We start from the raw sequence: 24818 nt of genomic DNA on the forward strand, positions 1-24818 counted from the left end.
TGTGAGGCGTCCCAGCCATGTGGAACTGAGAGTCAATTAAACCTCTTTCCTTTATAAATTACCCAGTCTTGGGTATATCTTTATTAGCAGCACGAGAACAGACTAACACAGTGTGCTTCTGATAAAAGGTGAGGAAGGTAAGGTGGAGGGGCTGGTGTGAGTATCCCTGTAGCTGGCCATCCATTACTCATTTGTAATGAGCTGACAGCCACGACTGAAGAAGCGGCGGTGCCTGTCTCATGCAGCTGCCAGGTCATTGAGTTGCCCGTGGAGGGCTCTCCCAGCTCTTCCTTTGGGATTACCCTCCTCCCCAAGTCTTAATCTTTCCTACTTGCCTTTCTGTGCACTCCATTTCTTTTCTTTTTTACTTAGAAATGTGAATCCTATATTTTAAAATGTCAATTTGTAAGACATTTTTATACTTTTTCTTTGGCCTATATTTAGGAAGGTTTCAGAAGGAAAGGTCACAATAGCGGTTGTAGTTCTTGTTTCCCTGCTATTCCCAGTAGACTTTCGCTTCCCTTTGTAAAACCACTCACTTTATCAGCTGGCTTTCGTCGAGCTGAATGAAATGGACCCTACGTTAGGACATGACAAAGAATGATAAGTTGGAAGTTACCTAAGAGTGGGTGCCATTGTTTGTGCTTTTACATACAACACTCGGCAGGCCTGGTGAGTTCATAAAACTCATCTGAGTGAGTGGTGGTAAAGAGACTCCATTGTCTCCTCAGGCTTCCCAGATGGTTCTGTAGACTTGATTACCCTGTCTCTTACCCACAAATAGAACATTTTCTGAAGGCCTCCATCCATGCCTAAGCATTTTTCATTTTTAACTTCAACAAATGAAAAACAAATCTAGTTACTGACTTTCCTCAGCAATAATGTCAAATGCATCAAATCCCTCATCCATAGGCTTCAAACTGATGGCCCAGGTGGTACTTATTCTAAGCGAGAGCAGTCACTCACATGCAGGCCAGATGCTGGGGAATTGAAAGAACATTTTCAGTCATCAGAGGCACCTTCGTGGTCTCTGTCATGTGTGCTGTTTCTGTATCTGCGGTGATGGCGGCACTGGAATCCCCTGCTGATGACCAGAGTGGGGCTTCTGATCTCCTTTTGGAGACTTTTCCAAGACCTACTAGAAACAGCCATGTGTGTAGTACATTATATCTTGAAACCATGGATCTTTCTTTCATGGAAAGCGTGTCTCTCTTTTCTTTGCAGATGCCATGACTGTGGGGCTATTCTTGAAGAATATGATGAAGAGACACTTGGGCTGGCCATCGTGGTCCTCTCCACATTCATCCACTTAAGCCCAGACCTGGCAGCCCCGTTGCTGCTGGATATCATGCAGTCTGTGGGAAGGTGAATGTCAGCTTCTGTTTTGTTTGGTAGGAAGGTCCTTTATTCGATCTCTATCTTGAACTAAAATCTTACCAGTTCAAAAGTAAAACATTCAGCCACCTTGTAGATACTGGTATTTGTGAGGTCAACTCAGACTAGTTTTAAAAACTGAATAGACCCATCTTTCGACTGAATTCTCCAGCTGCCTAGGGTCATGAGTCACAATGTCAGAGCAAAGCTAGAGGCAACTGCACTAAGAAAACCCCACTGTTTGTTACCCCTATCACTAGATGAGCGAATGGGTGTAACCATGCACACAACTGTCAGCAGTTGATAGTAAGCACTTCATAAGTATTAGCTGTTATTATTATTTCTCTTTACCTGTTTTGAGATGGATTTTCTAGGCATTTGTAATCTCAAGGACACCTCATTTAACTATGAAACTTGGGGCATTGTCGTGTGAGGAGACACACAGTAATTACAGCAGGTTCACATTTCTGACTCAGATAAAAGAAGGATGCACACATTTGGGGAACAGGGCTTTCATCCTGACTGAGAGGTTACACTTAGCTGCTTTGAGGATGTTCATGCTAAGAAAATGCTATTTGTTAGATAGGACATTAGAAGATAAAGGATATATTTCATGGATATGAAGAAAGCTCAAATTCAATAACAAACTGTAGTCCTAGCATGCACAACTTATAAGAGAGGGTTGAATTAAACTCCACATGAACCTATTAACGTTTCCAATCTGTGCTAACAGTGCCAGGTGCTTTAGGCTGCAGGTGTTAGACAGAGCTCTTGTCCTCAGGTGCTTTGGGCTTAGTTGCTGTGACAGTTACTGTGGACTCATTGACTAGCCAAACAAGATAGGGTGTGATTAAATGCTGTAATGAGTGGAATGAGAGAGAGCTAAGTGCTAGAGAAGATTAGCATAGAAAACATTTCTTAAAGAAAGTTTATAAGGAGGGGGTAGGACAAGAACTGGATTCTGCAAATTCTTGGCATTTGAGGAAAGGAAAGAGAATGAATCTCAATGGAGCTAAAATTTAATCCTTTTTTAAAAATGAAAAAATGCTGACTTCAAGTTGAAGACAAACAGGAAAGCATTATAAATTCCTCAACCCCAAAAGAGTATGGTTTCCTTATCCTCCCTCCCTCCAGTTTTTTTGGTAGTGTCCTTAGGAGTCATATAGACAGAGATTGTATAAAGGTAAGCGTGACCATTGCATCTCGAGACTTCAAAATAGCTCATGTGCCAAGTAAGGGATGGGTATGGGGATATGGAGAGATAAGAAAAGATGAATTACTTCATTAAGTTTGACCTAGTCATAGTAATTGCAGAATAAATGCTGTGTCAGCTATCAGCAATACTTGGGGAGTTGAGAGTTTTTATTAATACCAGGTCACAATTTCTACTGTCAATACTTCTTAGTTTCAGAACGGATAGAATTATTGTTCCGATCTGCTATCATCTCTTTGAAACAGATGATATAAGTTGTCATAGCTACATAGAGGGTTTTGTTTCAGTTTTTTTGTTTGTTTGTTTTAACATAAGTGAGAACAATATGTGTTCAAACATTGCCAACTGTTAGGATGGAAACACACGAGCTTTGAAGAAAAGCAAGGGAAAACCAGTAACAGATACATTTTTACATATTTACATACACATATATTTAAATCTCTACCTCCTTTGAGTAGACTAGCAAGAGACAGGGAGTACATTTAGTGCAAGCTGCCACAATTCTTAGCAACCTAAGCCTAATCACCAAAGCTACCAAGAAAACAGATTCAACTGTCAGCTAATTCAGGGCTTCCTGGCATGTCTCACATCATCACAAAGAACAGATGAGGTCATGTGGTTTTACAAACACGTTGTTTATTTGTGCTAATTATGACCACAGGGACCATTCCCAGCAATTCCAAGAGTTTGTAAGCTCAGCATAACCCTTTCATGGATCACCCAAGCTTTTCCATATGATCTCATACTTTGCTGTCTGCTTGGATCCCTCTTAAATGATCCCTTTCTGTAGGTACAGCCTTTAAAATCTCATTTGCTGCACCATTAATTACTGTTTAGTTTACTTGCCAATGTTTATCTATTTGTTGTAGTGACATTAGCATGAGAGGGTCTGTAAACAACACAACTGGGAATGGTGTCTGGTGTTAGTGGTTGCTGGACCCTCTATTCCTCTCTAAGTGGGGTCTGGCTCAGCTCACTCTTACACTTGTAGTCCTAATCAAGTAAATAAATTTGCAACATTCTCCTTATCTGTTTCTTCAGTATCTTACTGATCCAGACATGTTCTTCTAAACCCATCAGTGTAGTCCATTCTCTTTCTATACGATAACATATAGAATATTTCCACACATACAGAACCGTATAATTATACTTTTCTGGAAATTACATGCTCCATATCGTTTACTTAACCAATACGTCTCTCTTCTCAGTGTAACATTTCCTTTCTCCTCATTTCAACTCAACAGCTGACAGATATTCCTCATATCTATTTTACTATCTTATGGAGGCTTTTACTGTTTATGGTTTGTTTATAGTTAGGTTTCCGAGGTTATATACAAAAAAATGAATTTTGAGTTGAGTTAATATGGAGAGGGACTGGGTCACATGTTGTTGTGATAACTGTTTGACCTGGCTGCAGGCGCCATGTTGTAGAAAACCAACTTTAACTGCAAGTGTTTCCGTGAAAATGTCTAACTTGATATAGCAGGTCTCAAGGACTAGGTCAGGTTTAACTCTAGAGACTGACAACTGAGTGGGCCCTCTGTCTGTCAAGGGAATTGTCAACATTATACATGTCTCCCCATCTAAACTGGAAACACAACAGGTCCTCCCACAATATTAATGCATTTCATCATGGAAACCTAAGATGTTTGTGTGACTCTCTTTACTTTATTTCCTAGATTGGCATCCAGTACTACCTTTTCTAATCAAGCAGAAAGGTAAGGTCCTAACGTGAGCCCAGATCTCACTTTCTTTTCTCCTCTGTGCATGTTCATCCCGTTTCTAAAACACCAGTGTAGGGCTGGGTACAGTGGCTCGCATCTGTAATCCCAGCACTTTGGGAGGCCAGGGTGGGAGGATCACTCGAGCCCAGGAGTTCAAGACCAGCCTGGGCAACATAGCAAAAAATAAAAATAAAAAAAATTCCAGCTTGTGCACCATGGAAGGAATATTGTTAGGCTCCAGTTGTAGCTCTAGAGAGCACTAGTTATTCATTCTCTGTTCATGCCTTCATTCATTCGTTCATTCACTGACTCACTCATTTTAGCCAACGAATACTTTTAAGCCCACCCTGTGCTAGACACTTAGGTCTTCACTGGGGGCAAAACTGACATGATTCCTGCCCTCATGGGGCTTATAATCTATTCATGAAGCCAATGTGAATAAAATATTTGCACAAATTTATAATTGTAAACTGTGCTAAGTGCTATGAAGAAAAAGTACAGAGAGACTTATACTAACAGTAATTCATTCAACAAGTATTTATGGAATGACTACTAGTTAGTGAGGTTATAGTAACTATAACAAAACATCAAATCCTGGCTCTCAGGGAACTTACATTCTAGTTGAGGAGGGAGAAAATAAACAAATTAACCAACAGGAAAACTGATTATGTAATTTAATATCATTTAGTGCTAAATGCTACGAAAATGAATCAAGCAAATCTGGGAGATAGAGAGTGCCCAGAGCTGGTATTTTAGATATAATGGTCAAGGACAGCCTTTTTGAGGAGGTAATATTTAAACAAAACCGGAATAAAGTGAGAGAGTGATCCATGCAGTAATTTATAGACATAACATTCCAGGCAGAGGGAACAGTAAATACGAAGTCTCTAAGTCAGGAAAATGCCTCATATATTTGGAGAACAGACTAATGTGGCTGGAGCAGATTGAGTATGAAAAAAAGTGGGAAGAGATGAGAGGGAAGAGGCAGTGGGAGCCAGGCCAAGTAGAGCCCTGCAGGTCGTTTTAAGGATGCAGCAGGGAGCCATTGGAGTGAGGAGCGATGTGCTTTAACCTGCTGTTTTAGTCCACTTTCACGCTGCTGATAATGACATACCTGAGACTGGATACTTTATAAAAGAAAGAGGTTTAATTGATTCACAGTTCCACATGGCTGGGGAGGCCTCACAATCATGGTAGAAGATGAAGGAAGAGCAAAGGGACGTCTTACTTGGCAGCCAGCAGAGAGAGAGCTTGTGCAGGGGAACTCCTATTTATAAAACCATCAGATCTTGTGAGACTTATTCAGTACCACAAGAACAGTATGGGGAAAACCACCCCTATGTTTCAGTTATCTCCCACTGGGCCCCTCCCACAACATGTGGGAAGTATGGCAGCTACAATTCAAGATGAGATTTGGGTGGGGACACAGGCAAACCATATCACCTGCTTTGAAGGATCACTGCCTAGTTACTAATCAAGGGGCATGAAGTTTTAGTCAAGCCAGATGAATGAGCTCTGAAGATCTGCTGCTGTACAGCATTGCATCTACAGTCAACAGTAATGTATTGTACACAAACATTTTTTAAGAGGATAATTCTCATGCTAAGTGTTCTTACACAATAAAATAAATCTTTTTAAGGAAAAAAATTGTAAGGATCCCTCTGGCTTCTCTGTTGAAAATAGGTTATGGTGGGGGGCTAAAAATGGAAGCAGGGAACCACTTTGGAGACCATGTTAGTGGTACAGATGAGAGGTTAGTGGTTTGGTCTAAAGTGGTGAGAGGCAGTCACATTAAGGATATATTTAGGAAATATTTTGAAAGTAGAACCAACAGAATTTGCTGATGGATTGGATGTTGGGTGTGAGAGAAAGAGAGGAGGCAAGAATGACTCTCAGGTTTTGGTCTAAACAACTGGGTGAGCGGGTGTGGCATTTGCTGAGATGAGCAAACCTGGATGAGAGCTGATGGTGTGAGTGGGTGTAACAGGTGGTCCCAGTCTGGTCTTGGTAGTGGTAGAGAAGGGGAGAAAGAGGGCAGGGCTCCCTCAAGAGGTGATGTTTAAACCAAGATCTGAAAAAATGAGTTTAACCTAATTATGCACATAGTTATGGAAAGAGCATGGTAAAAAACGGTGTGTAGGAGGAACTATGAAAAAGCCAGTATAACCACAGCACTGAGATGCAAACACTTGCTGAGTTTGACTTACCAGATTGTACATGACTTATAAACCACATTAAATATTTTGGACTTCCTTGTAGCAGCAGTGGGAAGCCAGCGAAGAATTTGTAAGCAACAAGGTGTGTGTGTGCATGCATGCATGTGTGTGTGTGTGTGTTCGCGCATGTGTGTGTGTAGCATGTAGAAAGGCTACTTTGACTGCAGTAGGGAGAAAGAACCAGAAGAGGGCAGGAATGGATGCTGTGTGTGACTTTGGTCACATTGATCTCTCTGCCTTAGTTTCCTCATCTGTAAAAGAGAGATACTAATATATGCCTTCTTGTGCCTCAGGGGTATTTTCTGTGGACCCAAATGATAGAGTGTATATGAGAGCATAAGTGTAGCAAGTCCTACAAACATAAGATGATATTATTGTTGACATTGCATTTCTATAACTTATGGCTTTAGGGATGTTTGCTTTTCTTTCTAATGCTCTATTCGATGAATGACTTATTTAAAAACTTTTTTCTTAACTTATTTAATGAAAGATTGTAAACGTACTGCAAAGTTGAAACAATTATACAGTGAACACTCGTATACCTATCATGCATCCAACCATCTATCTATCCATCAATTCACTTTTTGTGGATGTATTTCAGAGTAAATTTCAGGTATTAGAATGTAGTTTCCCCTACATACTTCAGCAAAGTTAGCATTAACTCAAGTTCAATTTTTGTATATGGTTGTTTCTTTTTTCCTCCAGCTTTATTGAGGTATAATTGAGAAATAAAAATTATATATATTTAAGATATAAATGTGATCTTTTGATAGATGTGTACATTGTGAAATGATTACCACAATCAAGCTAATTAACATATTCATCACCTCACGTAGTTATCTTTTTATTTTTTGGTGAGAACATTTGAAATCTACTCTCTCAGCAAATTTCAAGTATACAATACATTGTTGTTAACTATACTCATCATATTGTACATTGACCATGGTTGTTTCTTTTGTAAAATTTACATACAAGGAAGTACACAAATCTTAAGTGTTTATTCCTTGAGTTTTGTCAAATGCATATGACTGTGTAACCCAAAGCCCTGTTAATGGGATTACTATTATTGCCAGAAAGTTCTCTCATGCACGTTTCCAGCTAATCTCTACCCCTATAGGGGCAAACACTGTTGTGATATTTTTCTACTTGGGTTGATTTTGCCCATTCTAGACTTAATGTCAATGGAATCCCACTGTATGTGCTCTTTTGTGTCCAACTTCTTTTACTTAGCATGATGTTTTTGAGATTTATCCATATTGCTGCTTTTTTATCAGGAGTTTCTTTTTCAAGGCTGAATTGTATCCCATAATTTGCTTTTTAATTTTCTTATTGCAGTACTTCTAGGTTGTTTCAGTTTGGGGCTATAAAATATAGAGCTATTGTGAACATTCTTATAAAAGCCCATTTTAAAACAAGTGTTTTTATTTCTCCTGGGTAAAATACCTAGGGATGATATTGTTGGATTACAGGATACGTATATGTTTAATTTTATCAGAAACTACTGGAACTTCTCTTGAAGTGGTTATGCCATTTTATATTACCATCATCAATGTATTCTGGTTGTTTCATATTCTTGCCCAACTTTGGCATTGTTGGTCTTTTTAATTTTAGTCATTCTGGTAGATGTGTAATGGGTATTTCATTATAGTTTTAACTTGCATTTCTCTATGATGTTTTGTCAAGTGCTCATTGACCCATTGTGTATATTCTTTTGAGATGTGTCTGGTCAAATCTTTTGAATATTTTAATTGGGTTGTTGTCTTTTTATTGCTGAGTTGTAAGACTTTATATATCCTGAATACTAGTCCTTTGTTAAGTACGTTTTGAGAATATTTTCACCCAGTCTGGGGCATGCCTATTTCTTTTCTTAGTGGTATCTTTTGCTGATAAGTTTTTAATTTGGATGATTTCTAATGCATTAAAACAAAACATTACAATTATTGCTTCTTGTTATTTGTCTAAGAAACCTTTGTCTACTTCCAAGTCATGCAGATATTCTCTAATGTTTTTTTCTAAAAGCTTTATGGTTTTCATATGTATATTTGGCATTTATAAAACCCATCTCAAGGCCAGGCGCGGTAGCTCACGCCTGAAATCGCAGCACTTTGGTAGGCCAAGATGGGCGGATCACGAGGTCAGGAGATTGAGACCATCCTGGCTAACACGTTGAAACCCCATCTCTACTAAATATATAAATAATTAGCTGAGTGTGGTGGCAGGCGCCTGTAGTCCCAGCAACTCAGGAGGCTGAGGCAGGAGAATGACTCAAACCCGGGAGGCGGAGGTTGCAGTGAGCGAAGATTGTGCCACTGTACTCTAGGCTGGGTGACAGAGTGAGACTCCGTCTCAAAAAAAGAAAAGAAAAGAAAAGAAAAAAGCTTCTCAAATTTATTTTTATGTATGGTATGATATGAGGCAGCGGTAGGAGTTCATTTTTATCCATGTGGATAATCAGTTTTTCAACACAGTTAAAAAAGATATTCTCTTTTCTTATTGGATCACTGTGGTGCCTGTTAAGCTGAGAAACCATAGAAGAGTGGGTCTATTTCTGGGTTCTGTATTCTGTTCCACTGATCTATATATTAATTCTTAAGCTTGCACCACACTGTCTTGATTATAGTAGCTTCATAGTAAGTAGTATATCTTAAAGTCAGGTACCATGAGTCCTCCAAATTTAGTTATCTTTTTCAAGATTGGTTTGGATCTCTAGATTCTTTACATTTTCATAAAGATTTTGGAATAAGCTTGTCATTTTTATCAAAAAAGCCTCCTGGGGTTGTATCGAAAGAACAAATCAATTTGGGGATAACTGACAGCATGAAAATATTGAATCTTCCAATTCATGAACATGGTATGTATCTCAGTTTCATGAGATCTTTAATTTCTCTCAGCAGCATTTTTTAGTTTTCAGTGTAGAGGTCTTGCCATTTTTGTTAATTTACTTTCAAGAATTTTATGTTTTTTATACTAATGTAAATGGAATTTTTAAAAATTTCAACTTTTTGCTGCTGATATCTAAACAATTGATATTTACATATTCACATTGTATTCTAGCTAAACTCACTTATTAGTTCTAGTAGTCGCTTTGTAGATTTCTTAGGATTTGATTTTGCGTAGAAAAATCATCTATAAATAGCAAGAGTTTTACTACTTCCTTTCTGATCTTTATGCCTTTTGTTTCTTTCCGTTGCCTTATTGCAATGGCTAGGACTGCCGATGCAATCATAGAGATGGGAGAGTGGGCACCCTTGTCCTGTTTCCTCTCTTACAGGGAAAGTATTCAATATTTACTATTAATCACAGTAGCTATAGGTTTTTTATAAATGCCCTTTAGCAAATTGAGGTTTTTCCAGTTTGAGGGTTTTTGTTGTTGTTGTTGTCGTTGCTGTTGCTGTTGTTGAGACAGGGTCTTGCTCTATCACCCAGGTTGGAGTTCTGTGGCACCATCTTGGCAGTCTCAACCTCCCTGGCTCAAGTGATCCTCCCACCTAAGCCTCCTGAATAGGTGGGACTACAGGTGTGTGCCACCACACCCAGCTAGTTTTTTGTATTTTTTTGTAGAAATGGGGGGTTTTGCCCTGTTTCCCAGGCTGGTCTCCAACTCTTAGGCTCACGCAGTCTTCCTGCTTTGGCCTCCCAAAGTGCTGGGATTACAGGCGATAGCCACTGCGCCTGGCCCAGTCTGAGTTTTTGTCACGATGTGTGTTGACTTTTGTGAGATGTATTTTCTGCATCTATTGAGATAAAAGTTTTTTGTCCTTTATTTCTTAGTATATTGAATTGTACTGACTGATTTTTGAGTATTAAACTATTGTTACACTCTTGGGATAAACCCTACTTGGTCATGACCCTACTTGGTCTTTTAATCTATAGCTGAATTCAATGGCCATGATGACTATGGGTGTGTCTGTCCTCTTCCCATTTCTTTTCTGTTTCCTTCTTTTTTAAAATTTATTTTGATAGTGGCTTTATTGATTTTAGTTTTAGGGCTATGCTGGCTGCATCAAACAAATTGGGAAGGGTTCTCTCCTTCTCTATTTTCTGAAGTTATTTTAAGTTCGGTATTATTTTTTCCTGAAGAATATTTTTGACCTAAAACTTTGAACCAGGATTTCAGGGTAGATGTGGCATAATGAGGTAATAATTGGCATAATTAGGTAAGCAGTACTTCTTACTCTTTATCTATTTATGTTCTTTGATTTTTTCTTTCTTCCTTCTGATAACTTATCCCCTAACTACTTCAAGAAGCATCCCTTCTGGTACCTTGGTCTAAGGGGCAGGGCCTCATAAATTTGGCCCTACTTTTGATGTACAGAGGTGCACATGAAGGGTGAAGGGCAAACTGCACCTGTCAAAGTCCAGCCTTTTTATGGATGCCCAAAGAAAACTTCCCAGATCTCCTTATGAGAATGAACATCTCCCTCACTGCGCATATATATATATATATATATATATATATATATATATATATATATATGAATTTTTTTTCCTCAGAGCAACTCTCTCTTAGCCAGTGACACTTTCCTGGGAGGATTTTCCTGGTAATCCTCATCCAGAGCTCTAGTCTTGACTGTCATTCTGTGAGCATGTGACCTTTGTATGTGACCTCTTTTCTCAGGACCTCATAACCTTCCTGAGTCCATTGTGGGACCTGGAATACGTCTGAGACTATGCTGGCATTTCATGGTTCTCTCTTTCTAAAAACTTCTTGTTAACAGGGATTAGGTTTGAGTAGAATATTTAATTTCACTGATGAACGTGACAGTGAGCTATCCCATAAGAGGCATGGTGTGCAAATGATTGAACTCTAAGTAAATACCTGAACACATGCTCACTGGCCCATGACTTCGTGTCTTTTCTCCCCTGTTCAACTCCAGCATGATGGTTCCTGGCAATGCGGCGGGGGTGGCCAAGCAATTCCTGCGCTGCATCTTCCATCAGTTGGCCCCCAACGGCATCTTCCCGCAGCTGTTCCAAAGCACCATCAAAGGTAATTCATCCACTGAGAATCCAGACACCACAAATTTGCCTCATCCCAGACATCCAAACACTAAATCTGATTGTTGACTTTCCAGATGGGACTTTTTTACGGACCTTAGCCTCGTCTCTGATGGACTTCAACGAGCTGAGCTCTATCGCAGCTCTCAGTCAACTCCTAGAGGTGGGTTTCCTTTAGTAATACCCTAAGCCCCAGCCGAAACTCTAAGCCCCAGCACAACTGTGGGTGTTTCTTTGAGTCACACCGTAGGGTACTGCTGAGGAAGGATTTCAATGTTATTTAATATAAAAATGAAATCTAAAATTTTTAAATTAAAAATTTATATTAAATTTAAAGCTAAGGGCTGAGTGCAGTGGCTCATGCCTATAATCCCAACACTTTGGGAGGCTGAGGCAGGAGGATTGCTCGAGGCCAGGAGTTCAAGACCAGCCTGTGCAACATAGCAAGACCCTCATCTCTACAAAATAAAAATAAAAAAAATTAACTGGCATGGTGGCACATGCCTGCAGTCCCAGCTACTCAGGAGATGGAGGGGGAAGGATCACTTGAACTCAGGAGTTGGGGGCTGCAGTGAGCTGTGATGGCTACACGATGCTCCAAGTTGGGCAACAGAGCGAGACCCCCAACTCAAAAGAAAAATGATAGAAAATGCTAAAATTTAAATAATTTAAATTTTAAAAATTAACATAATTTAAATTTTAAAAAGTTAATTAAGAAGTAGAATCGCATAGAAAAGTGTCAGTTGGACATTGCTGCTTTGCGTGGATTTACTCTTCATTGAAAACTTCTCCATACCCTCAGCCTAAGTCATGACCTTGCCTCCACAGAACAACCCGGTTTTCCAAGGGCAGAGTGGTGGGTGGAGCTATGGGTGTTGCATCAAGAGACTTGGGTTTGAGTCTCAGCGCCGCTGCAGGTCAGCTCTCGGGGTTTGCTTGTGGGAGATGCTCACTGCTAGAAAAAAAGCTGCAGCTCCTGTAATTCTACGCTCAGTCTTTGTGCTGGGGATTATTTCCAGTGAGCATCATTCATTGCTTTCTTAGCACCGAACCACACCAGTTGTAGACCCTTGGAAGCTGTTTCCTATTTCTTGCTCACATTTCACCTCTCACCAATTTTCCCCCTTAAGTTTGTCTGAACGATTTTTCTCGGTATCCCTCCAGTCTATCACAGGGATTGGCCTATGTAGTAGGCACTGAACACGTTTATAGCCTGAGGATGTGACTTTTAAACTGACCTTCACCAAACAGTGCTATGCATTCCCGTGCTCTTTCAGCAGTTGATTGCCTATGCTTTTGTGTTTTTAGGGTCTAAATAACAAAAAGAATTTACCAGCAGGGGGTGCTATGATACGCTGTTTGGAAAACATTGCAACCTTCATGGAAGCTTTGCCTATGGATTCTCCTAGTAGCCTGTGGACCACAATCAGCAACCAGTTTCAGACATTTTTTGCCAAGCTGCCTTGCGTTTTACCTCTGAAGGTAAGCTGAGCCGAAGATTTCATTGTCAATTAATTTCTTACCATTTTCAGACCATTTGTTTACAAGCAGCAGAGTCTTGGGTGATTTAATGTATGGCAAAGGACAATGAGGAAACTCCGTCAGCCTCGGAGTGAGGAGGCTTATTTGGGTTGTTCTGTGTTCTCTTAGAGAATGACAGGAATGTGGAGCGAGCATTTTGCTCACTGATTATGAATATGCATGTTTCCAGTTGATTTGGGAAAAAAAAAAAAAAACAGCCAGGAAGACATGAGTAGATTGTGTTTATCTGGCAGTTTTTCTCTGGTAGATATTAAATAAGTAAATAAATAGTTTTGCCCAAAAGCAGCCCAGACTTATAATGTAAAGTTTCCATTTTAGAGAATGAGCTAAAGGGAAGTGATTGCTGTGTTTGTGAATGATGATATTTCTGCTTGACTGTTACACCCTACACCATACCATCTCCCAAGAATATACACACAATTACGTGCCTGGAAATCTGGTGGCCCAAGGATCATTGACAACTTGAGCTCAGTAAATGCAAATAAGAAGCCAATACTGTTAAAGCTGGAAGAAATCTATAAAGATCATCCTTTCCAATGCCCCTGTTTTCTAAATGAATTCTGCAAATTCAGAGAGGCGGTGTAGCTTCTGGAAACAATACAGTGGTGGCAATGTGGGGATTAGAACTGAGTTTTCTGACTTACAGTGCAGTGCTCATTTCACTAACAGACTCTTCTTGCCCTTCTACAGCAGTGGGGAGTTGAAGACATTCATGTCTCTAGAGTAGGGGGCAGGGTGATGGCTGGCAGTGGCGTTGCTGGCTTTGAACCTGACCTGCTCCATGAGGTTTTTTGTGCTTTCTCTATGCAGATTACAGAAGCATTTAACTGGCAACAAAATGAATCAGGCAGGGCATAGTGGCTCATGCCTGTAATCCCAACACTTTGAGAGGCAGAGGTAGGAGGATTGCTTGAACCCAGGAGTTTGAGACCAGTCTGGGGAGCATGGCAAGACCTCGTCTCTATGAAAGATTTAAAAAAAAACATAGGCTAGGCAATATAGTGCGACTCTGTCTCTTAAAAAAAATTAGCTGGGCACGGTGGCGTGCACCTGTAGTCCCAGCTACTTGGGAGGCTGAAATGGGCTCATTGTTTGAGCCCAGGAGGTTGAGGTTACAGTGAGCCATGATTGCACCACTGCACTCTAGCCTGGACGACAGAGAGAGACTCTGTCTCAAAAATAAATAAACAAATAGAAAATATTTTAAAAATTAGCCAGGTGTGATGGCATGTACCTGTTGTCCCAGCTACTTGGGAGGCTGAGGCGGGAAGATTGCTTGAGCCCGGGAAGTCGAGGTTGTAATGAGCCATGTTTGTGCCACGGCACTCCAGCCTGGGCAACAGAGTGAGATCTTGTCTCAAAAATATAAAATAAAATAAAAATAAAGTGCATTTCCCGTAGACAGAAAAACAAAAGGATCAGGTTACATATTAGTAGCTCCACTTCTGAAATGAGTATTATGTATACATAAGATACTTGACAAAGATCAGCCACCTGTGATAATACATTTTTCCAGATAGGCAGATACTACTAATAGGTCTGCAAGGGATAATGCAGGGACCCTTAACTCAGCGTGTGCTGCTCTGAGTTTGGAGTTACTGTGAGAAGCAGGAGTACAAAGGAAGGATCTTTACCACCTCTTATATTCTATGATCCTTGTTTGCCCACAGATCTGGAGTAGCCGAATAAATCCAAGCAAGAAGGGTTAGTACTTTGAAACTGTGTATGTGTATAGCTACTGTACATCAACACACAGAAAACTGAGTGCACAAATTTTAAGCACATGGAGCCTCCTAGGACCCGAGAACCAATCAGGGCTTCACTGCTAAAGAGCCGCACATGCTCAGAGAAGGGATGGGATGAGGTATGGCAATTTTTTTTTTTTTTTTGAGACGGAGTCTCGCTCTGTCGCCCAGACCGGATTACAGTGGTGCAATCTCGGCTCACTGCAAGCTCTGCCTCCCAGGTTCATGCCGTTCTCCTGCCTCAGCCTCCCAAGTAGCTGGGACTACAGGTGCCTGCCACCACGCCCAGCTACGTTTTTTGTATTTTCAGTAGAGACGGGGTTTCACCATGGTAGCCAGGATTGTCTCCATCTCCTGACCTCATGATCCGCCCTCCTCAGCCTCCCAAAGGGCTGGGATTACAGGCATGAGCCACCACTCCCAGCTGAGGTATGGCAAATTAAATGCCTGTGTGCCGATGTGACTGTCAGAAGATTTAACTTGAGCACAGAAGAGTGGCAAGTGTTGCCAGCTGTAAACAAGTGGCATGCCTAATTTGTGACAATCAGCCTGCCCATAGGAACCCTGCCTACAGGGTTAATAAGGGAGAAAAGATAATAAGGAGAATTGAGGCCCTTAGGAACTGGAATGTGCCAGTCCTTCTACGAGGTCAGCAGCTACTCACGCCTGCCAATTGTTGTTCTGTGGGAACGCAGGCCTCAGGTTGTCTGTCTTCCCTTTTATTCCCAAGATGACATTTTCTGGTTTTTAAATCACTATGGGGCCTGATGAGCAGCCAGTTTTCAGCCTCTGGTTTAAAGTAATGTAAATGTCACACCAACTCCGATGAGTGTCGAGCAGATTAAATAGAACCAGTGGTTCCCTTCGAAGGCACTTGTGAAATACTTTCAGAATCTGTGTAAGAATTTCCCTGGCTAGGGCAGATCTGGGCACTGCCCCTGATCATCTTCTACCTTTGTTTTTAATCTCTGGGGAAAATAATAAACCACTGAAACCTTCTATAGTTTGTTTTCATCAGTTTATAGAAGCAGATCTCAAACATCAGTGTGCATCAGTGTCCCTGAAGGACTTGCTAAAACACAACTTACTGGGCCCGATTTGGGAGTTTCTGATTCAGTAGGAGTGGGGCTTGAGGATTTGCATTCTGGCACATTTCTAGCTGCTGGTTCCAGGATTCCACTTGGAAAACTCCTGGCTTATTTTGTACTGTCTTGAAGAAGTTAATGTATGTACACAGCTGCAGAAATTTAACTACAGCCTGCTATTGTGATCTGTTTACCATATCATTGTTTATTCTTGCTGTAACGTTTCCCCCCATCCTAGTAAACTCAATTTAAAAAGTACATTTTGATGTGGAATCTTGTCAATATAGAACTCGAATGGATAGTTAAGGTATGATTTTCTCTTGTAGAAGTTTTACTGCATTTTCTCAGGTTTTTGTCTTGTTTCTTCAGAGCAGAGAAAGGGCAGATGAAACTGGTTCTTATGTGGATTCATGGTTTTTTAAAATAGATCTAAGTAGGTTTTTCTCCCCCCTAAAATGGCCTTTCACATATTGGTGTATCTCTTTAGAGTTAGATACATTTAATATCTACCCAACAAATTTCTGTTCATTGTCCATCCATCCGTTCATCCATCCGTCCATCCATTCATCCGTCCATCCTTCCACCCATCTCCCTATTCACCTGTCTATCTCATTAATTTTTAGGGCTATATCTTTGAAAAATAGTTTAGGAGCTGTGTTTAGTTATTTAATTATTTAGCATTGTATAATTGTTTAATTAAAATTGTTTTAACCTGAGAATGCTTTTTCTTTCAAAAAGGATATTATGACATGGGAAACTGTAGAGAGGCAGTCATATTTCAGATTTTTCCTTCTGCTAAAATAAATGTTTTCAGGACATATTTGAAGCAAAAGGTATATTAAGGTGGAAACTAATTTTTACTTTTTTCATATTTATTCACAGTGTTCTTTAGATTCCAGTTTGAGAATTATGATTTGCCTCTTGAAGATCCCTTCTACCAATGCTACAAGGGTATGTATGTTTCAGAAAAACATAACCAATTGGTTAGTCAGTTATTTTTTAACCTTGTGAGATAAGCTTGTAGCAATACTGAAGACACAGTTATTGCACACCAAATGCTTCCCTTTCAGCCTCCTTCTCTCTCTTCACGCTAGGTCAGTGCCTTGTATAAAGAGCTCTATCCAATACATCACAATGTCATGGTTTGTAATTGGTCCTACTAGCCCTGTGCCATGGCCACCAATCCATTCCCCATACTACTAACTAGGCGATCCTTCTAAACAGGGTCTTATTGTGTTGGTTCCTTGCTTTAAAATCTCTGATAACTTCTCATTTATTTCAGGATGATGTCCAGATTCCTTAATGTGGTATCTAAGATGTTATTTCATAACTCTCCAGCCCACCTTTCCAATTTAATCTTTGGCTCCATATCTCTTTCATCCATTCCTCCTGTGCACTTTCAGAATCAGCGTTATCATCATCATCATCGAAACAACAACCACTGTTTGTTATCCTATGGCAGACATTGTGCTTAATGCTTCAGATATATAATCTTATTTAATTTCGTATTTCCTTGCCTTTGCTTAGGCCATTTCCTTTGCCTGAAATGCTTTATGCCCTTGTTGGTGTGATGAACTCCTTCTCATTCTTCAAGGTCCCATTTAATGAAAATACATGTTCATATTATCTGTAGCAACTTTCTCCTGTACCAGCTCCCACAGTATTTGATAGAGCTCTCTATAGTAGCACGGACATTGCCCTGAAGTGGTCCCAATGAGACCACAAGCTTCAAGAAGTTCTGCACCGTGTCTCATTCACCTTTTTATTCCAAGCTATATTTTCTGGCTGCATTCGATGCCGTGGTACCACAGTTTGTATTGCTATAGCTTGTAATTACTATTTAGTATACCAACAATGTACGTATTCTGCAACTATTTAAGTTGACTGTGCTTTCATAGACTCATGATTTATGCTAGAAAGTTACAAAGAGATCATTGGGTTCAATCTGCTCATTTACAGATGAGGAAACAGGTTCAGAGAGATGAAATGTCTTGGCCAGGGTCACATAGCTGGTTAGTAGAAGATTTGAGACTTGAATATAGGTCCTTTGGGTCTGTATTGCCCCATCACTGTGCAACTTGATATAAGAGCAAGTTTGATATAAGAGCAAGTTTTCTTATAGGCTTGAATTCAGGCTTCTCTTTTTGACCAATAAGGATACATTATGTGCAACATGAGACATTCCCATTCCATTCATCTATCATCAGTTTCAAGACAGTAATGTACATATATATATATGTACACACATACACACACATCTATATATATATATTTTTTGAGACGGAGTCTCACTCTGTCGCCCATGCTGGAGTGCAGTGATGCCAACTTGGCTCACTGCAGCCTCTGGCTCCCAGGTTCAAGCAATTCTCCCTGCCTCAGCCTTCCAAGTAGCTGGGACTACAGGCATGTGCCACTACGCCTGGCTAATTTTTGTATTTTTAGTAGAGATGGGGTTTCATCATGTTGGCCAGGTTGGTCTTGAACTCCTGACCTCAAGTGATCCACCCACCTCGGCCTCCCAAAGTGCTGGGATTACAGGCATGAGCCACTGCACCCAACCTCAAGGCAACAGCATTTATATGGAGCAAAGAATAATGAATCATTAGTACTATTTCTGTGAGTTTCTTTAAGATTTTCTATATGGAAAGCACCACATGGATTTCTGTGGGGAATACAAATAAGTAAAAAACAGAATTCCTATCTTTAGGGTCAACTAACACAGAGTGCATTCATTTTCGTATCAATAAGAAAAAAGAACCTCAAATATGCTTATATCCTTTGATTTAGTCATTTTTTTCTGGGAATCTATTCAAGGAAGAAAATGCAAATGCTAATTTCATGTAAAATATTTTTATTGGGGTGTTATTTATAGAATTGGCGATTATGAAGAATTAAATGGCACTGGGAATTTCTGATGTATATTAAGTTAATAAAAAACAAAATACAAGCCATCCCATTACTGGGGATATACCCAAAGGATGATAAGTCATGCTGCTATAAAGACACATGCACACATATGTTTATTGTGGCACTATTCACAATAGCAAAGACTTGGAATCAACCCAAAAGGCCATCAGTGACAGACTGGATTAAGAAAATGTGGCACATATCCACCATGGAATACTATGCAGCCATAAAAAAGGATGAGTTCGTGTCCTTTGTAGGGACATAGATGCAGCTGGAAACCATCATTCTCAGCAAACTATCGCAAGAACAGAAAACCAAATACCACATGTTCTCAATCATAGGTGGGAATTGAACAATGAGATCACTTGGACACAGGAAGGGGAGCACCACACACCAGGTCCTATTGTGGGGAGGGGGGAGGGGGGAGGGATAGCATTAGGAGATATACCTAATGTAAACGACGAGTTAATGGGTGCAGCACACCAACATGACACATGTATACATATGTAACAAACCTGCACGTTGTGCACATGTACCCTAGAACTTAAAGTATAATAAAAAAAAATACAAGATTTTACATGTGTAATATTTCCACTATGTTCAAAATGTAATCATGAGGTGGTGGGATTATGGATGACTTTTACTTCCTCATGTGTCCTTTCCTACATATCTTGAGTTTGACATTGAACATATATTACTTTTGAAAACCAGACAGCGAGCACTATAGAGATTGAGAAGTAGTGGAAATCATGGCATGCAAGTGTTTTGAAATCCAGTTAAAATCCTATCTTCTCTGCAGAGCAATTCTACCTGTGGAAAATTGCCCCGGAACTTGGCTTTGAATTCCACCTGATACCTTCATGGCCTTAGGCAAATTACTTGTCTACTTAACTGCCTAAGCTGCAGAATAGGAATGGATACTAAAGCTTCAGAAGGTTAATAATGAAGACCATAGCTAACAATGATGGAGAGCTTACTGGTGTCAAGTGCTTTACATATATTATCTCTTTTAATTCTCATAACTTGCACCCTAATGAGGTGGAAGCCATTATTATTCCCCTTTTACAGAGGAGAAAACCAAGTTCCAGAGAGATTAAATCACTTATTCAAGGTCACAGTGAGCTAGAGTGTGAAAACCCTTGTGTCAGAATTTAGTGCTTGTGTCGTTACCTATATTGTAACACACTGTCTCCCAGGATAGTTATGAAAAATTTGAATAAGATAAACTATATAAAATCATCCATCTAACTCAGTCTGACACTCAGTAGGTACTCAACAAATGTTTCTAAATAACTTAAGAAAGTATATGGAACTAAAACTGATCCTTTATGGGTAAGATTCAGGGGGAGAAACCGAAACAGACTATGCCTTCCTGATAAACATTGGCAGAAGGCTGGGTTGTGATGAATTTTATATAAGCTATAGTACTTTGGTACTTACACGCAAGGGTGCTTTGCGCTACTTAACCCAGAAGACAGGCTTCCGGATCTGAATATGATGAACTCATAAACACTTAAATGTGCTGAAAATAGAGTGGAAGATCCAACTGCCAACCCCACACTCTTGATTGCTTAGGGTGGACATGAAGACAGGGTTGAAGTTAGGAAGGTTTGTAAATGATACCACATGGAAAAATGAATGTCTTTTTGAGCAGTGAAATGATTTGATCCTGCTCTTTGAGCCCTTGACTGAAGGTGCAGTTCTGTTTTTATTAGACCAACGGGGTTGCTACAGGAGCCATCTGGCAATAGATTTTTCAATTTAAAAAACAGTGATTCCATTAGTTAAAGTATCATAAGATTTTAATACTTTTTAAAATGAAATAATCAGCAATTGACTTTATTTGGCCCCAATCTCATTGCAGAGTTTGTTGGAACCATTTTCAAAACTGCTCAGCTTTGTAATTCAGAATGCCGTCTTCACTCTGGCCTACCTGGTGGAGCTGTGTGGCTTATGTTACCGAGCTTTCACTAAGGTAAGCAAGCTTCCATATGCGTGTTCCTGTGAAACTGAAAACTGGAAAAAATATATTCTTTTGAATCAGTGTCAAGTCCCTTTTAGGTCAATTGCTTCCATATAGTTAAAAATGAGTAATACTACTGAGATCTAATAAATACCATGGTAAGGAAACACTTTAAACACACACACACACACACACACACACACACACACACACAAAATGTCTAAAATATGCACATATGCAGATTTGGAGAACTGAGGGTCATGTGGTTAGAACAGAAGTGGTATTTTTAATGAAAAGAGCTAATGGTTGACAGGACCTCTTAAGGTCCTTTTCAAGTTCACCATCCCATGACTGGGGGGCAAGACATCTCTACGTATCATTTTTATACCCAAAGTAGAAGAATATCAGCTTGTCATTTGTAAAAGCCTTTGAAGGGCTCCTTAATTCTCATCATGTGTCTGTCTTTTCAGGTCTGGGTTCTTGGCCTCTGAGATTGGAATCTCATCTTTTGTCATCTTGTCTTAATAATGGTTTCTCTATTGCATTATCTGTAGCAACCCTGGCCCACTACCGAGAAAGTGGAAAAGTACTGCTGGCCCAGTGGCAGTAGCAGCCTTGTTGGAGCTGGTAGATGCTGTCCTAATGGAAAAGCAGTAGGCAGGGCAAATTGGGAGCATTTCTGTCCTTAAGAACAATGTGCAAATGTTACCCTTTCAATTTCCAAATTTTCCAAGCTTGTTTTCAATGGGTCTCTGTTTCTGTTGTTCTCTCTTGAACATTCAGAATGTCTCTTATTCATGTTGTCCATTTCTATAAGCCCTTTATTTTCCTCATAAAAATCTAATTTTATACTAAGGCTTTCATTCTATTTAAAGCATTCTTGTCCTCTTTCTTACCAACTTGGGTCCATTCTGTCATGTTAAGTGTTCCATGGTAATCTTTTATTTGGTTTTTCTGATTAGAAACTATTTATTACCCTGCCTGGAGCAATATGTTTTCTAACTACTAAGATGGTCAGCATTTTTTTCTTCTTTTAGAATCTTCTTGAAAGATAACTTCTTCCTTCTTTTTCACTTAAAAAAGTAGATCTATAAGAAACAGCACCAAAAAGATTTTCTATTTCTAGAAACCATTAGATTTCTTCATTGTGTTTATGTTTAATTTGTTTAAATTATACCTTTTTGGGGGGACAAATCATAATGAGTTTATACTTTCTATGTTGTACAGTATAGATATTGATTACAGGGGCCTTTCTAGCATTTGAATTCAAGATATTATTGGTTTTCAATTCAAGATATTCATTACATACAATATCTCTTCATAATCCCTCATAACTTTAGTGGCCTCTTACTTCCCATTATCATCTACCCTTTCTCATTCTAATACAAGATGATGACTACTTGTAGAAAGCTTCAGTTGATGGTGTTCCTACCTTCCTCACCGATAATGAGAAACTATAAGAAATCGTTTAAAAATAGCAGTAGCTAATTCAGCTGTCTCCCTTATATAATCAAAAGAAAAGGCACAGAAAGGTAAGAACTTTGGAAACTTCTCTTTCTAGCAATCTGGTAGTCTAGATACCCTGAAAACCATACCACTTAAACTACTAGGAACACCGGATGAAATGTAATAAAGGTGATTTTTAATGTAGAGCTAATTTTATAAGAATGAAAGGAGCAAAAATGAAGCGGGATTGAGGATCAGAGTGGTAAGCATATAAATAGCCCTGTGGTGGGGGTGTTGCTTGTCTTGGCAACTTAGTGGCTAGAGTTTTAAAGCCCATACAAGGAAAGGAGATGAAGTCTTGGGATTATCCAGGCAGGGAGTTGGATCTGAGTTATCCCTAGCAAAAGGTCAGAACCCTTGAAAGGCTAGTCACTTGGTAAAAGGGTAGTTTGGAAAGAATACATTCTTATATAGAGGTGACAAAGAATGGTGTCTGTCTCAGTTTGGAAACTGGGAGAAAGATTTATAGTCTCCCTTGCGAATTAGTAAACATGGGCCTATCTTGGATCAGGTTTAGAGTCTGAATTTATAATACCTGCATGTTCTTGGAACTCCCAAGTTGAAGAGTCAAATAACATTAGTGCTAAGCAAGTAATAACCTTGGAATATCTGGCAGAAGCAAGATCAAAACAAGCCTCAACCTTCTCTGGATTAATATGTCTCCAGCCTATGCCCAGCAGGATTCCTATAGTTAAAATCCTAATGAACATGAGCTCATAATCTAAAATTACAAAACAAATGAAGATATAACCCACCTTGTGATAGATTAGGATAGTCAACAAGTAGCAAGATCATTTCCCATGAGAACTTTCAATATTAAAACTATGTGATAAAGATATAAATGATAAACATATCATTAAAAATGATAATATATAAGTGATTATACTTTAAATGATATGCATATGAAGAATGTATATATAAATATTAGAAAATATTATAATAAAAATATAAATATATAAATGACTATACTTTAAATGATAAGCATATGAAAAATAAATAAAATAATATAATAGATTTAGTCATTTCAAAAATTTTTAAAAATGAACCAGACAGATTTAAACAGAGTAGAAAGTCTAGAAATTAAAAACAATCACTGACATAAAAAACTTAATGGATAGGTTAAATAACAAATTAGACATAGGCAAAGAGAGAATTGGTGAAATGGAAAATAGATTGGAAGAAATTACCTAGAATTCAGAAGAGAGAGAGAAAGAGATGAATATAAAGAGAAATTCTAATATATATCTAATAAATATTTCAGATAAGGAAAATCTGCTTTTTATCAATTCTAGAATTGATGAAAATATTTAATTTTCTTATTCAGGAAACACAATGAGCCCTGAAAGTATTATAAATAAGCTAAAGTTTTACCTGCTCATGTCATAGTGTACATGAGTAGGTATAACTTGTCAAAACAGCAAGACAAAACATTTTCAGAACAACCAAGGGAAAAGACACTCTGAAGACAGACAATACGCTTCTCAACAGCACAATGAAAGCCAGAAGATAAATGAAAAAAAAAATGTCTTTAAAATGATAAGAAAAAAGAACTATCTACCTGGAATTCTCTACCAGCTAAGCTATCCTTCAAAAGTGAAGGATAAATAGATATTCTATCAAGAAAATAAGAAAGTTTCTAATAGATTCTTACTGAAACAACTACTAAAAGATGTAAGAAGGAAAGTGAACCAAGAAGGAAGGAGTGAAATGTGTGAAGGAATGATGCTCCAAGAAATTGGTACAGTGTGAAAATCTAAGTGATCATTGATAATACAAAGCAGTAATAATAATAATGTTAATCAGATGGGCATAAAAACAAAATAACAATAAAATACTAGAAAATAGTACTCTGATGGGGGGTTGTGTGTGTGTGGTTGGAGATTGGAGTTAAAGCATTCTATATATTATCTACAAGAAGGGCAGAGATAATAACTTTAAACTCTTAAGAATACATGTAGACATTGTAAATGTAAGCTCCAAAGGCCAGAAATACAATTTATAAGTTCCAAACAGAAAATAAAACAAGAATAAAAGTTCAATCAAGACAAAAAGAGAAGCATAGAACAAGCTGTAACAAGCACACGTAAGATGACAGAATCACAATAAACATAAGTTTACTAGACTCACTAGGGATTGTCAGATTGACTTTTAAAAATTGAGCTACGTCTAAAACATGTCTAAAGACACTGAGAAAATTTAAAAGAAAAAGCTTGAAAAAAGATACACCACACTAATACTAATGAAAAGAAAGCTGAAGTCAGTCAACTGACTTTAAGTTGAAAAGCATTATTATAAAGAAAGTCACGATATATTGATAAGAGGAGCAATTTACCCAGATAATGTGGCAATTCAAAAATTACCTAGAGCTGATAATATAGCCTCTAAATATATAAAACAAAATATAATAGGCTTACAAAGATAAATTGATAAATTCAAGGTTATACAGGGAGATTTTCTGTTTCAGTTATGGATAGATCAAGCAGATAAAACATATAGTAGATTCAAACAATACAGTGAGCAAAGTGGATGAAATGGTCATATAAAG

The 24818-nt window shown here is 38.8% G+C and overlaps 1 protein-coding gene across 4 annotated transcripts in view; it reads left to right on the top strand.

The window, feature by feature from the left end:
- The window catches only part of UNC79 (unc-79 homolog, NALCN channel complex subunit), a 365110-nt gene that overhangs the window by 298273 nt on the left and 42019 nt on the right, over positions 1–24818 (top strand). For all 4 annotated transcript variants that reach the window (NM_001194012.2, XM_077937833.1, XM_077937832.1 and 1 more), the window contains 7 exon segments: positions 1225–1365; positions 4267–4305; positions 11405–11517; positions 11603–11688; positions 12834–13007; positions 16780–16848; positions 20669–20779. In NM_001194012.2, coding sequence (NP_001180941.1) covers positions 1225–1365; positions 4267–4305; positions 11405–11517; positions 11603–11688; positions 12834–13007; positions 16780–16848; positions 20669–20779 — 733 coding nt within the window.

Source organism: Macaca mulatta, chromosome 7, assembly GCF_049350105.2.
Source record: "Macaca mulatta isolate MMU2019108-1 chromosome 7, T2T-MMU8v2.0, whole genome shotgun sequence".
Lineage (NCBI taxonomy): Eukaryota > Metazoa > Chordata > Mammalia > Primates > Cercopithecidae > Macaca > Macaca mulatta.